At 36.7% G+C, this 15,559-nt stretch overlaps 2 protein-coding genes and 1 pseudogene across 2 annotated transcripts in view; 2 read left to right on the forward strand and 1 right to left on the reverse strand.

Moving 5' to 3' along the window:
- LOC107548208 (sulfatase-modifying factor 2-like) overlaps positions 1–1,828 on the forward strand; it is a 4,068-nt gene extending 2,240 nt beyond the window's left edge. Inside the window, exons 6-9 of the mRNA XM_016228827.1 lie at positions 510–565; positions 684–768; positions 1,275–1,416; positions 1,593–1,828. Of these exons, the coding sequence (XP_016084313.1) occupies positions 510–565; positions 684–768; positions 1,275–1,416; positions 1,593–1,683 (374 nt within the window). The 3' untranslated portion in view covers positions 1,684–1,828. The remainder of the gene's footprint in view (positions 1–509; positions 566–683; positions 769–1,274; positions 1,417–1,592) is intronic.
- A 284-nt stretch (positions 1,829–2,112) lies between these two features.
- LOC107603294 (phosphorylase b kinase gamma catalytic chain, skeletal muscle/heart isoform-like) lies at positions 2,113–3,883 on the reverse strand (annotated as a pseudogene).
- A 4,672-nt stretch (positions 3,884–8,555) lies between these two features.
- bicdl2l (bicaudal-D-related protein 2-like) lies at positions 8,556–14,564 on the forward strand. Its single transcript, XM_016228828.1, has 6 exons — positions 8,556–9,313; positions 10,691–10,813; positions 10,963–11,121; positions 11,610–11,680; positions 11,796–11,916; positions 13,854–14,564. Exons 1-6 carry the CDS (start codon positions 8,948–8,950, stop codon positions 14,151–14,153), a joined length of 1,140 nt encoding a protein of 379 aa, XP_016084314.1. The 5' UTR covers positions 8,556–8,947; the 3' UTR covers positions 14,154–14,564.
- Positions 14,565–15,559: the final 995 nt, after the last annotated feature.

The raw sequence follows: 15,559 nt of genomic DNA on the forward strand, positions 1-15,559 counted from the left end.
ATATATATATATATATATATATATATATATATATATATATATATATATATATTTGCATTTATTAATTTATAAATCAAATAAATTAGTAAATAAATTATCTTGATGTTGTAAATTTAATTCATAATTTATTTCTTTATACATTTTAAAATGGTTATTTATTTAATTAATAAGTCACATTATTTATTTTTACTGTACGGATGTCTGGGCTTTCTGGTTTTGATGTGTGCAGCCGGCAGGACCAGGCTCTGGTATCAAGGACAGACTGGAATCCCCTGTGGTGCAGGTCAGCTGGAATGATGCCCAAACCTACTGTCAGTGGAAGAAGAAAAGGCTGCCAACTGAGGAAGAGTGGGAAATGGCTGCACGTGGAGGTTTGGAAGGCAAGCCAAAAAAGCCTTATGCCTCACAGCACCTAAAAACTGCAGTCTTACTCTTTGTCATGCAGTATTGTCCACCTGTTTTACTTCATTTTATGTAGTCATCATAGCCAGCACATTTTTGCATTTCAGGCAGGACCTACCCATGGGGCAACAAGTTCTTACTGAACCGGACTAACCTGTGGCAGGTCAGTTGAGGTACATTCTTGTCCATAGCAGGTGGGAAAATGTGTATTTTTTCCTTCAAGACAGTTATAAAGTTGTTTAGCTGTTGGTAATTGTAAAGTCTTTGTTCTTTGTACAAAGGGCCCATTTCCAGATAGGGATGCTGCAGAAGATGGTTATCATGGTGTAGCTCCTGTAACTGCCTATCCTCCACAGAATAACTATGGTAATGTAGTATATACAGTATAGTATCACACACTGTACTGATGGTGTGTCACATTTTATCAACAACATAATTCATAGACGGAGACAAAGCTTCCTAGAATATCTACATTCAAAAGTTTGGGGTTGGTAAGATTTAAAAAAATGTTTTTAATCTATTATGCTCACCAAGGCTGCATTTATTTGATCAAAAGTACAGTACAATAGTAATATATTGTGAAATACTATTACAATTTAAAATAAATATTTTCTATTTAAAAATATTTTACAATTTTAAGTCATTACTCAAGTCTTTAGTGTCACATGATCCTTCAGAAATCATTCTAATATATTGATTTGCTGCTCAAGAAGCATTATTATTAAAGTTAAAAACAGTTGCTTAATATTTTTGTGGAAATTGTGATACATTTCAAACTTTTTTGAAGAGACCTCAAACTTTTGAACGGCAGTGTAACTGTGTAACTTCACTATTGTTCTGAATTTAGAGAATAATATCCCACCTTGTTCCAGGACTATATGACATGCTGGGTAATGTCTGGGAGTGGACCTCCTCACGATTTTCTGGTGCTCAGACCATGTACGTCCTGCGCGGAGCATCCTGGATCGACACAGCCGATGGCTCGGCCAATCACAGAGCTCGTGTCACCACTAGGTCAGTCATGCTCCATCCTGCTACATTCATATTATTCAAAGTCAACTTTTATAAGGCTTTTATTATTCATTATACAATTGCTTCTTGTAACATTTCCAGGCAGCTGACCCCAAACGTGTCTGGATTGATGAGAATATGATAAATAAAAACTTGTGTTTTTATGTTCTCACATGCAGGATGGGAAACACACCAGATTCGGCCTCTGATAACCTGGGCTTCCGCTGTGCTATGAGCTCAAATGCAAAACAGAAAAGAACTGAGCTTTAAGAGCCGAATGTTCAAGACTAGTTGATGCCAGTGGTGCATTATTGGAGGGATACTACATTTCTCCTGTGGAGACACAAACTTCTGGAATTCAGTGTTATATCTGTTTTTTTTTTTTACACAAAATATTGTGAAATTAAAATCTTAACAACCAATCTTAAAGTTTTCTTTATTTTTTTTAGCCTTTCTTTATGGTCATTAAATTCATTTAGATAAAAAATTTAAGCAACATCATATATTTAAAATAGAATAAAAATGTAATTGTATTAAATAATACCACACATTAAATAGTTTGGATCTCAATTGTACATTTTTAGCAATATTTTTTCCTTTTCACTGTGTAAATAAGGTGGAAATAATCTGTCATAGCAGTAGAGGTGTATTTTTGGACTGTTATCAACATGTTCTTGAGGTAAATTGTGGTATCTGGGATTATTCGGAGATGATGACCCCTCACCAAGTCCTGGGTGACACATCCATCTCCTCAGCTGCAATGGAGAGCATGACTTTTGGAGTGTTCTCAAATAAAGCTGCTCTGTTCTGAGTTGGCCCTTTCTTCACCCAGTGGCTGTAGATCTTGAAGGCACATGCGTCGATCATCTTGCGTAGAGGTTTGATGGCATATGGGTCACTGCAGATCACTTCCTTGGTGACATGTTTGGCACGACGACAGTTGCAGTAGATGCGCATGGCAGCAAGTGTGGTCATACAAATAACCTGCAGGATAACGATGGTGTATGGTGAACATCTGCTCTTTACCTTGAACGTCCTGTAAGGGCTGAAATTACGTACTTCTGCATCCATGTACTGCTGGAAGAATGGGTGATTGAGGGCTTCTGTGGCTGTATAATGACTAAGTGGGTCCACAACTAATAACCTGGAAATCTGCTGGGAAGAAAACGAGGTGACTTTGGAAAGGCATTTTCTCATACAATTTTGCGTAACTACATTTAAAACTAGTAGTCAGGAAGACAAACAAGACCACAACCGACACGCACCAAGTCTTTTGACAGTGTCCGAGCGGTCATCCCACTCCGGAGAAGTGAATTTGTATTTTCCTGCAAGAATCATTCGAAGCATCAGCATTTGTTTCCTGTGCCAGAAAGGTGGCGATCCAGCCAAAAGAGTGTAGAAGATCACACCTGCGCTCCAACTGCACAAGAACAGACAGAAAGAAGGTTATGTAACATCACATTCATCTGCTAAACATACTAGTTTGTTGTAATCAATTCATATTCTACTGGTTCACTGTCACTGCCAGGAAGTTCATGTATTTATTTATTTGGTTGGTTTATTTGACTGTTAATGCAATATTTTTCTAGGCTACATGTAAATTTTCTGTAGGAAACAGTTCTAAATAAACACGTCAGTAGATTTTGATGTGAGAAGACAACAGGGAATGGACTTTTTCACTGGAGAAAGCTTTATTATGGATTATGGGCTTGCTTTTTGGCCAGAAGCGACAGTTTAACGTTAAAAGGCCATAATGATTTATTGTTTCTTACAAATATGCAGCTTTTCGCTTCACAAGACATTAATTGATGGACTGGAGTTGTGTGAATCGTGTTGTTTTTATCAGGTGTTTGAACTCTCATTTTGACGGCACCCATTCACTGCAGAGCATCCATTGGTGAGCGTGTGATGTAGTGCAAACTATCTCCAAATCTGTTCTGATAAAGAAACAAACTCATCTACATCTTGGATAGCCTGAGGGTGAATACATTTTAAGCAAATTTTCATTTGTGGGTGAACTAATCCTTTAAAAAGCATTTTAAAATATCAATAAATACTTCAAATATAACAGAATATAGAACTAAAATAACACTGGTGCATACTTAATTTATGCACTTACAGGTCAACAGCAGTCCCATAACCAGCATGATTGGGATCCATGGAGCACTCAATGATTTCTGGAGCCAAGTAACCTGGTGTCCCACAAACCTCTAGGGGTGAAACAGAAGCAGGTTCTTCTAAACTACAGTATCTGCAATCATTCCTTCCAAATACGTATATTTAAAGGTGCTCATAAGAACTCACCATTCAGTCTTTGTTCAGGCTCAATCTGGATTGAGAAGCCAAAATCAGTGAGTTTGATATTCACATCAACATCTAACAGAATGTTCTCTGGTTTCAGGTCATGATGGACTATATTGTGGGTGTGAAGATACTCAACCACCTCCAAAAGAGTGAGAAAAGAGAAAACTGAGGGCCATTAATCAAGATCTTACTAATAAGATTAATACAGCAGCTGCAATGAATGGATTCGAGTTTCTTTAAAAATTTTTACTTAAAAGCTAAATTTGAACAGTTATTCCTCCAGTCTTTAGTGTCACATGATCCTTCAGAAATTATTCTAATATGATGATTTGGTTCTCAAGAAACATTTCTTATTATCAATGTTGAAAACAGTGTTGTCAGTACAAACATTTTTTGGAAACTGATACATTTAACAAAATTTCATACAATTCATAAAAGTAGACAGACTACATTTATGTATTTATTCATGGTAGTGTGCCGTGGCCCGTGATCTAACTTTAAACCCATCAACACTCAAGATGCCCCGCTGTTGTTGGAAACAACTTAAATGGTTTGATTATACAATCCCCTCTTCAGCATAGGATTTGTTTTTCACAATTTAAATACAATCAGGAGCATCGAAAATTGGTTATCATTAGACTTATTACCGTGTTTTTTTCTCACTTAGGGTGACTTTCTCTGTGAGGTAATCAAAGAGTTCTCCTCTCTTCGTCCTGTTAAAAAAACATTCGTCTTTAAACACAAACTAATAAACTTTAAAAACTAAGGAATGATAAGCAATACCAGTTAGTCTGGTGATTTACAATTGGCACATTACAGACAGACAATTGTAACTGCATCTGTTCAAAATATAAGTGTCAAAAGAAGAAATCTGGAGGGATTTTGTGCACGTTTGTATTGAGTGTTAGGCTCTGGCAGAAACTTGGCATCTTGGCAATGAGCCATATTGTGGGCTCTTAGAATAGCCCGTGTCTTATCTGTATGCTGCGGAGTGTCAACCAACCGATAATCTCCACAGGGAACATCTAGAAATCTGAATAGAAAGCAAACTTGTAAACAAAACAACAGTTAGCGGTGAAAATGGGCTACCAGGGAAATGAGGATAAAACTTAATTTTTACATTTTCTGTGCTAAATTTGAGTGGTTTGCCTGTGCAAAAAAATTGCAGCCACAATTAAATAGTTCTGAGGGTGATGGCTAAAAGTTTGTCATGGGTTTCTCAAGTCTATGTGACCACAAACAATAGTGATCCACAGACATGAGAGCTGTGTGTGCCATTAAAAGAGATTGAAGCTGTACTTATAGATCAAATACCAAAAAGAAGAAGGCCTTTGATTCAAAGCAATCCTTCAGTTGAACTATGAGGGGGGGAAAAAACATCTGATTTGATGTTGTTGTTGCAAAAACACCATAGCCTTACCATTTTTATTTTTGTAATTCAAAAAGAAATTGAATTTCTTAAAAGATATTATATTTCTGTATCGTAGCACCATCATATTAGGTTATATTTTGTGGTATATGTATTGGAAAAGTTGCTAATGGATCAAACTGGCAGTGGACAGTCATACTTATGTTTTTTTTTGTCCAGACACTTTTCGAAGAATGTCGATCTCTTTCACAGTGGCCCGCTGTATCTCTTGAGGTGTCATTTTGTCTGATGGTGTGATATCTATGATCTTTACAGCATATTGCTGGCCAGTCCGTTTGTCCACACATCGGCGAACTACACTGCTCACACCTCTGGAAAAGAAGAGACTCAGACAAATTCAGGACTTATAATGTAATTTTAATGTTACAATTTGATCTTTATAGATATTTATTACTTTTTCCAGACACAAACCTTATCAAGATAGGTGACACTTACCATCCTAATATCTCCTTTGGTTCATATTGTTGTAAAATTCTTGACCACCAACCCACTCAGGGTTTTCTTTTTCTTTTGCCATTTTGAAGAGTCGGATACCCAGTGCTGTACTTCAAATTCCTTGTCTTTTTCTTTTATCACATACACAAACACATAGACTATATTTCACGTTGTCATTGGTCAAATTGTTTGCACCAATAATTCGTAATGATTTTTGGTTGTATTAACTAAGAAAGGAAACAGCACAGTCTATTCTTGGACTAGCTGAGTTCACTCACCTTTATAGCGACTTGTAGTCAGCATAAATGTACACTCCCTCTGATTAAATAAAAAAGATGTATTTTTTAATGATCACTAATATAATTCATAGAAAGATGGCCAAATTGAAATGTATTAAACATATTCTTCATAAAAACAGAGAAATACATGCCATTAATATCTGTAAAATAAGAAACTTAGCCAATTTTTGTTTAAATGAAGGATTGCAGAATTGAGTACAACCTAGATTTAATTCAACCAAGTGTAATATTCTAGAACTTAATATGTCCTCCATAACTCTAAGTACACTGCTCTGACACTTCTTGGCACTGAGTGTACAAGTTCATGACAAATGCGCGAAGTTGATGTATTTCCTCAGCGACCAGCACGGATCAGCTCCAGGCATGACGAAGCGGATATCGTCCTCTTTTGGAAGACCAAACAAAGTAGTTTCGCTTTCACAACGAAACACAGTGCCTTCACGACATGGCGGCAGCAACAATACTACAGCGTGAATAAAAGTTAATAAAAGTTACATTTGGGCGGTGTTATGCAAATCTTCCCACATTTTGACTTAGACGTGGAGGCGTGTTAGAACGAGCCATTTTAGGTAGGTGTGGTTGACTCTTAACTTTTATAAAGAATATCTCTTTGGATTTGAGACTTTAATCTTTGCAACTTTACAGCTCTTCTTTATGCACCAAGAGCTTGTAACACTCCAAAGAGAAAGGAAAAATTGAAATCGCATCATATGACCCCTTTAAATGCCCTGGTCTTTAATGGGGAATGTTGCTCAGCTTGTCTCTACAGAATCTCTCACAGTAGCTCAAGAGTGTTAAGATTGAGTGAAATACATGTCCACTGAAGGATTTTCACCTCAGGAGAATGAATATCTTCATTGTCATGTTAAAAAAAATGCCCAACAATGCAGGGAATGAGAAGAGGGTAGCATCTTCAATATTTTGTAAATATGGGCCGTGGAAAAAGCCAAGCGAGTTTATTGTGCTTTGGCTACAGTCAGTAGTTCTGGTGTGGATAAACAACCATGCATGTCACTTCTGCATGCTGCATCTTACTCTGTGAGATAAAGTGTCACTCTTTTCACAGCTTTTGTCGGCTCTGAGACACTTTCACAGTGTTTCTCCTGCTCTTTTTCTAGCAAAAACTCACTCATTACTAAATGAAAGCTTAAAGTGAAGACCTGATTATTTCAGGGGCCTTTTCACAAATCCATTGTTTTTGAATTGTGTTACTTTGGCTATATTTTCACACTTAAAACAATAATTTGGTATTCCTCTTGTACCATTGTCCTCTTTTATGCTAAGAAATAAATCTCCTGACAGTTCTCTCTCAAGTGGTTTCATTGTTGTCAGCATTAAGTCTGAGTATGATTCAGTGGGCCATTATATAACACTTAATTTTCAAGAAATTACTTACCTTTAACAGTTTTGGTTCAACATACCTGTTGATCAATACTTGCCTTAACCTTACACCAGAATTTTTTAAACATTTATTTAGTAACTTTCAGGTGGGTGTACTCATTTTTGCACCACAACATTTGATCACTTTGATAAGAAAATTGTATTTTCTTGAATAATTTTAACATTCTTCTTTGGTAACGGATCAAGCAGCCTATCCCATACGATTATGTTGAGCTTTTGAATGCAAGGACCAATCAGAGGCGTTCAGATGAGTCATCGCTGAACAGCTTTAGAGATTATTATGGAAGTTTCTGAGAGTGCTTGAACTAGCTGGACTGAAGTGAAAATTGACTTTGATAATGTAAACGTTCTTTGCTCTCTATTTGTACAATGAAAGTGTTATAGGCTAATTAGTAACTTGCAATGTTTTTATTAAATTCACATTAAATACAAAGTCAGTCGTATTAAAGATATTTTATGGTATGACACCCATATCTGTTACTTAAGTAAAAAGACGGATTTTTATGCAAAGTTAATAAATTACACTATTAGGCTACTTTGCCCATCGCCCATTATAGATCAACTAACAATCTATAAAGGTGCAAAATGCATTTACTTACACATATTTGAGAATCGACATATTTCATGATATATTTTTGGAATATTTCAAATAAATATTTTTAAAAAATTATAACCCCCTGCTGAAAAAAACTATAGACACACTATAAAATTTGTAATAGTTTTACTGGTTATAATGGGACTTGTATTGGTTTTACTGGAAACTGTAATGGACCCTGTTGGTCTCTAATTGGTTGCCTTCTACTGGTGGCTTGTTAAAACCACTAAATCCTGATGGAGTATGTCCCAAAACACAGTACAGAAAACCATTTTCTAATGGTTTTAATGGTTAAAATTTGATTGTTTGTAATGTTGAAACCACAAAAATGTTCTGTGATGGATTTATTTTTTAGTTTTTTTCAGTAGGGACATAAGCCTATATCAGTCATACAGTCTGCTGTGTGTCACATGACAAGCATGAGAGCCTTTAAGGTTAAGATGATTTGTAAAATTGTGTGTAAGGCTGGGGAAGGCTTAGCCTTAGAGTTGGGGCAAAAATGCCACTAAATTGGACAAAAATGCCCCTGCACAAACAATTTAAATCGATTACGACTGTTGCTAACAAAATGAAAATGAATAGAAAGTGTTGATTGCGGGATTAAATTAAGATCTGCTCATGTTGCACCGTATTTCATTTTAGGCGTTTTTGCAGCGTTTACAGCGCATTATAACCAATCACACACGATTCTGTTGAGATCCTTTATAATCCTTTATAATATGCATGCAATTTCTTTCTCTAGCTTCCACTTCTCTCACAGGGAGACTTAATTATAGCCTAAGTGTTGTGTACAAAGCTTAACATAATCAAAGGGCGTTATCCTCATTTCGCAGACGTGTCTGAACACGCACGGACATCTCGTCAATGTTTATATTAATCTACGTACAAAAGCCTCAGTCCCACAGGTAAAACCCTCTGTGATGTCAAACCCTGTGAGGGCTGTTGACGCACCTGACATTTCTGAGCGTCAAAAGACGGGAAAAACTGGTTTGAAGACATTCTCTCGTCTGAGTTTTAGTCTTCACTCTCCTGATAAGAGCGTGCGTTTCAGCTCAGGCCGCTCAGTCTTAGATGATAATGGAGACCTATAGGAGAGATTCACCAGTAACTTTGCGCACTTTTAGGGACCTCCTGGAATCACCACTGACCACTGAAGAAGTCCACAGACGATTAACTGACGATGAGGATTCAATTTCAAGTCATGACACTGACAGAGAGTCTAACAGCTCGCCGCTATGCACACTGGATGAGTTACAAGAGCAGCCTGCAGTGGATGACAGTCAAACGGATGACTCGCGTTTTATGACTGTGGTTGAACAATCTGACCCGAACGCGTCCCCGAAGCCCGCAAGGTCATATTTAGATGAAGCGTTACCGGATCTGCTCCGGAGTGGAAGCCCACTTCTCAGACGAGTGTCCAGCCCGGTGTCTGCCACGGTGAGTCATGCTTGTTATGAGTACAGTGATTCAAATCAGTGAACGCATATGAACAAAGGGGAAATTAGCTGCATAATGGTGATTCTTCAATTAGGCACACCTTCCTGTCCCTATTAGCCTATTTTAAGGAAAATCTTTTTATAGCTTTAATTACATTTTATTGTATTTACTTTTTTATTGATTTTTTTTTGTTGCTAAATTCAGTGTTTTAAAAGGTTTAATTTGACAGAATTTGACTTATTTCTCAACCCAGACTCTAAGAAATGCAAAAAGTGTTTAAAATTTCTTATTCTCTGTTCAAAGAATTTTAATTGGTTTAATTTAATTATATCTTTTTTTTATTCAGTTTGAAGTCTTTTAAAATGTTACATTTGACAGAATTACGCTAGTTTTGGATTATCCCTCACCCAGACTCTAAGAAATACATAAAAAGCTTTTTTTTTAAATCATTTTGAAATATTACATTTGACAGAATGCCTATTTACAATTATCCCTCACACAGACTCATAAAAAAAATAAAAAGCGAAATAAAACGTTTTTAACATACTTTTAATCATTATTTACATAGCCTGTAATTCATAGTTTCATGACAAATAATCACTTCAAACTAGCTGTCACTACCTTCATGTCAATCATTTTAAATACTTGTTTTTATTTGATTATGTTACTGATGAGCACATCTCTGCCAGGACAGCACAGAAACAGTTTGAAGTGACCAGAAATGTTATTTTGAGATTTTTAAATGTCATCATTGAAGAACCAACCAAACAACCAAACAAAAAAGGACCAGATCAATAAAAGGACCAGATGACCAAACAGAAGTTAATTTGCTCTTTCTTCATTCAGCCCAATTTTTTTAAAAGTAATATGACTCTTCAGCGCTAATAATGAACATGCAAGTTTTTATTTTTTATTTATGTGCAAATCCATGTCCAGGACATGGACAAACTGTCAATGGAATGTGGGTTTTACAGGCTGAATTTATGTTTTCCTAATGATGCCTGTTTGACTAAAACTGAAACAACGCAGACATTTTTGACACACCATACTCAGACATTTGAAACATTTAGTCTAAAGATTTAAGTAACCAAATCACTTCACACTAGGAAGTAAAGGTCATCTCAGCTTTGCTTCTGAATGTTCCCTTTTAGTTTAGCCGGAATGGCCGGATTCCACCTGTCTCAGTTCTTTGAGAATCCAGAATAGCAAGGCCGTAAAAGGCACAAGACATTCTGTGTTTATGTTGGCAGATATGTCAGTCTGATATCATTTTGAGTGGACCTACACATGCACCACGAGTGTAGCTATATGAATCCTACAGTACGTCAATAGAAGCTTGTATGTTGTGCTCATGTAACACTCTCTCTATGGCGGCAGCTGAAGCATGTGAAAAGGGAAGTGGAATTATCTCGGCAGCGCAGTCTAAAGCTCAAGGCTCAGGTGGACAGACTGCAACAGCAGAATGATAGCGGACCCGGCTGGAGTGAAAACAGACACCGGGTGAGTCTCAACTTTGTCATGTAAATGTTCTTTAACCTACAACACCCTCTTATAAGTGATTGCAGTTTATAACAGACTGGACTGTGATTTAATTTACGCAATCAGGGCTTGTCCTAATTGCATATTCACTGTTTCTGTGGTGTTTCTAGGTGGCAGAGGAGATTCAGTCTGTTGTAAAGCTGCTAGTCCCTCTGACAGATTTAGAGTCAGCAGAAGTCGATCAGCCATCCCAAACCAATCCTTTAGACAAGGCATTGCTTCAACTGCAGAAAGTGGCCCGGACACTCGCCGTTAACCACACCTCTCAGGTGAACTTTAGCCACACCCATCAGCTCATATGGGACACACCTCCTTTTTGAATATGCACATACCTCCATTCTATTCTTAGGCCTTGCGTAACCAGTGCATGCTCCTATTATTGTTAGAACAATTGTAGACATTTTTTAAGTGCCCATATTATGCTTATTTACAAGTTCATAATTTCATTTTGAGGTCTGCTAGAATATACTTACGTGATTTAAAGCCCACCTTTCCAAAAGCCCAGTTTGCTTTTATTGGTCAGCTGGCCTAGTCTGTTGTTTATTGGTCAAACACTTATTTAACGGCAGAGCTACTAACAAGGTGTTTCAGGACTTTTTTTTACCGTTGGTGACATTAACTCCCTTTGGCATGGACTTTGCGCTTTGAAACTTTTCCAATAGTTTACATGCACAAACAACTGTATTACACATTAAAGGAAGGTATAATAAAAAAGCTTAATAGGTGTCCTTTAAAACAAATCTACTGCCGTTGACAGGGAAGGAAGTCTGGGGAAGATGCTGCCATTTTACAGCAAGCTCTACGGGACAGAGATGAAGCCATTGCAAAGTGAGTTCAGTTCATCTCTAACACTAATTATTTTGTGTTATGAAATAAGACTGCTATCTGATAACAGACTTTTGGTTTTTGGTGGATGAAAAAACAGTTTTTAATTGTATTGCAGGAAACAAGCAATGGAGACTGAGCTACTGAGAAGCAAGAACGAACTAATGACACTGAACAACCAACTTTTGGAAGCTGTTCAGAGTCGACTAGAACTGTCCATAGAGCTGGAGGCCTGGAAAGTATGTTTAACTGCACATTTGATGATCAGTAAAAATGCTAAAAAGTTTGCTACTTTTGCTTTTGCATACTTGTATAAAAAAGAAGGAAACAAAAAGGGAAGAAAATATTAACATTAATTTATTAGTTAGACATATGTGACCCTGGACCACAAAACCAGTCTTAAGTAGCACGGGTATATTTGTAGCAATAGCCAAAAATACATTGTATGGGCCAAATTGATCAATTTTGATTTATGCCAAAGATCATTAGGTATTAAGTAAAGATCATGTTCCATGAAGATATTTTGTAAATTTCCTACCGTAAATATATCAAAACTTCAGTTTTGATTAGTAATATGCATTGCTAAGGACTTTATTTGGACAACTTTAAAGGCAATTTTCTCAATATTTAGATTTTTTTGCACCCTCAGATTCCAGATTTTCAAATAGTTGTATCTCAGCCAAATATTGTCCTATCTTAACAAACCATACATCAATGGAAAGCTTATTTATTCAGCTTTCGGGTGATGTATAAATCTCAATTTCGAAAAATTGACACTTGAGACTGGTTTTGCGGACCAGGGTCACATATTCGAATTTATTTATGTATTTTTTCATATCCGGTCTAGCTCATTTTAAAATGGTAAAAATCAAACAGACACGTTTACCTTGACAGACATGGTGAGTTTTTGGAATCTTGATTGAGTAAAAAAAAGTTGTTCAAAAATTCTAGAAAATACACAATTCAATATTAAAGCTGCAGTCCGTAACTTTTTTTATTTCAAAATGTACAAAATTTATATAATAAGCGAGTACAACATGAATCCATTTTCCAAACCGTGTTTTTGGCTTATCCTGAATCACTACGGCACACCTATAATAAATGTTTATATTTGGACTATTTTAGACTGGTTCGGGTAGGTACCGCTGTGGAGTAGCCCAGTACCTGCGTGATTCATCATAGACATAAACAGAGAGAAGTAGCTCCGGCTACAATGTTCTTCCACAAAACGCATGCAGTTCTGTTTATTAACCGCTAGAGCTCCAAAAGTTAGGGACTGCAGCTTTAATTTAAAGGGATAGTTCACCCAAAAATGAAAATTACTCCATGATGTACTTACTCAGACAAATACAATAGGAGTTATATTAAAAAATGTCCTGGCTCTTCTAAGCTTTATAATGGCAGTAAATGGGGTTTAAGATTTTGAAGTCCAATAAAGTGCTTCCATCCATCATAAAAAGTGTTCCATACGGCTCCAGGGGGTTAATAAAGGCCTCCTGAAGAGAACCAATGTGTTTTTGTAAGAAGAATATCCATATTTAAAACTTTACAAACCGTAATCTAGTTTCTGCTAACTGCCGTACGCACATTCACGAGAGAGTGGCGTTCCAGCGGATGACGAATGCATAACGTAAGCTCTGGTGAGAATATGCTAGTCTCATGAGAACCATGTTTTGTTTACAGCAAATGAAAACCAGTCTCCTCTTTTGGCTTATATCAAAATCCTCCAACATTTTTCTTTACAGATCCTAGTTTTGTACTTCTAATTCGTGACCGGTGTTTTGTTTTGCGCTGTCCTCTGCATTCGTCACTGCGTTTGCTCATGTCCTACATAATTTTTAAATTATAACTCGGTTAGTATTCATCTGAAAGAAGCAAGTCATCTAGGATGGCTTGAGGGTGAGAAAATCATGGGGTAATTTTCATTTTTGGGTGAACTATCCCATCAATACTGTATGTGATTGATATTATTTAATGTAATCGAGGCGGAAGGGTAAACGAGAACATCTGCTAGGGCTGCATCTCTGCAGCACTATTGAACCCTGTATGGACTCTGTCTGGTTTTCCAGCAAACCCTTGAAAACACTCATGGATGAGATTTGGCCATGTTGGTTTTCCACATGGATATACTTAAAAGCAGTCGTGCAGTCAGTGAACTGTGTCATGTCTCTTACAGGATGACGTGCAGACCATTCTTCATCACCAGCTCCTCAGACAGCAGCAGGAGGAACAGGCTCAGAAGAAGTCTAGAGGGTTCGGTGTTCTGCGGCGCTCAAATAAGCCCCTTTCTCCCAAACCTGATTACTCCTCCATGATGCACACCTCTGTCCCGACCCCCCAGTCTCTATCACCTGCAGGAACACAGAGATGGAAAGACAAGTTCAGACGAGGAAGAATTGGCACACAAGGACCTGTCGAGTCTCTGCCACAAAGAAGCGACAAAGAGGACAGTTTTCAAACGGTTTCTTTGGACTGATGAGGCCATTTCAGATGATCTCACTTCTCTTTGATTGTTCAATGATTTTGATCATATTGCCTCACCTCATTTTGTACATCAATCCTAAGGATGTAAATAATATTATGAATAATGTTTTGACACATTTGAACTATGTTATGGATGTGCGTTACACTGTAGAGAATATATTAATGCGACTGCTGTGCTGAGAATCTTTAAGGGTTTTGTTGACCTGCGGTCATGAACTTCCTAGTAATATATTAAGAAAAGGGAATAAAGGTGTCAGAAACAACAATATACAATTTAAGGCTGATTTATAAGGGCCCCATATAAATTATTTACTTTATTAATTATTAATCCACATTGGGTTTTAATATGCTCAAGGGCCATTTGCACTACCCTTCAAAAGTTTAGGGTCGGTAAGATTTTTAAAATACACTAAAAACACTAATATTGTGAAATATTACAATAAAAAAAATGAATACATTTTAAAATGTAATTTCTTCCTGTGATGGCAAAGCTACATTTTCTGTGTCACATGATCCAATTGTGTTGCTTAATATTTTTGTGGAAACTGCAAGCATACTTTTTTTTTTTTGCAGTATTTCCTGCATATCCACAGTACTGTATGTAACCACCCCATTTTACATATGCATGATGGTTGCTGTGCAAAACAACATATTTTTTCTTTAAAAATGCCAATATGTTAGCATTATTATGAATTCAATAACAGTTTAGCTGCTAAGCATATTTTAAGAGGCTCTGACAGTAACTGTGCAGCCAACTTTGGAAGGAAACTACAGCTGCAACATCACCTCCTGTGTGCTATTTTTCCCCAACAATTTCCTAAATGGAAAGATTGAAAATGAGAAAAGAACAAGTGTTTACTCACAATGGCCGCTGGCCCTGATAGGACTAAAGCAGTGGAATTACAGCATTGTATATGTGGTAAAAATATCTGTTAAGGCGGTGCAAATCAATTACATAAGCAGGTTGAAGACTTGTACATTTATTGAATAGTAACAAATCTGCACACAGATACACTCTAGCATGCAAAGGCAATACACCCATACAAACGGTTCAACGTGGACTCATACTGTTACTGCCTGAATGATCACACACTCTTTCATGACATTAGATCAATAAAACAAAGAACCAGCATCACTGTGTATCAAATAGTAACAATACATTTAGTTACGTTCACTTTCAAACGAACAATACTGCATGAAGCCACAAGAATAAGTTTGACTCTAATTTAGTTGAAGTATACATTACGTACAATGAAAATATCTCAAGTACCGTGAGTGCCAAGTTAACAAATCCAAATTCTATATATTAATTTCAGTACTTTTTAAATACGCTAAGCAGATACTATATATTGTTAGAAAAACATCATAAATGTCTGCGCATTACGTTCTCAACTGATT

This window comes from Sinocyclocheilus grahami, unplaced genomic scaffold (genome assembly GCF_001515645.1).
Source record: "Sinocyclocheilus grahami isolate Dianchi unplaced genomic scaffold, SAMN03320097.WGS_v1.1 scaffold344.1, whole genome shotgun sequence".
NCBI classification, from domain to species: domain Eukaryota; kingdom Metazoa; phylum Chordata; class Actinopteri; order Cypriniformes; family Cyprinidae; genus Sinocyclocheilus; species Sinocyclocheilus grahami.

What these genes read in the sequence shown, in the direction of transcription:
- bicdl2l (XM_016228828.1), top strand. Translation starts at nt 8,948, where the DNA reads ATGATAATGGAGACCTATAGGAGAGATTCACCAGTAACTTTGCGCACT. An exon ending in GGAGTGAAAACAGACACCGG is followed by an intron (nt 10,814 to 10,962) that starts GTGAGTCTCAAC and finishes TGGTGTTTCTAG; the next exon opens with GTGGCAGAGGAGATTCAGTC. An exon ending in CCGTTAACCACACCTCTCAG is followed by an intron (nt 11,122 to 11,609) that starts GTGAACTTTAGC and finishes TGCCGTTGACAG; the next exon opens with GGAAGGAAGTCTGGGGAAGA.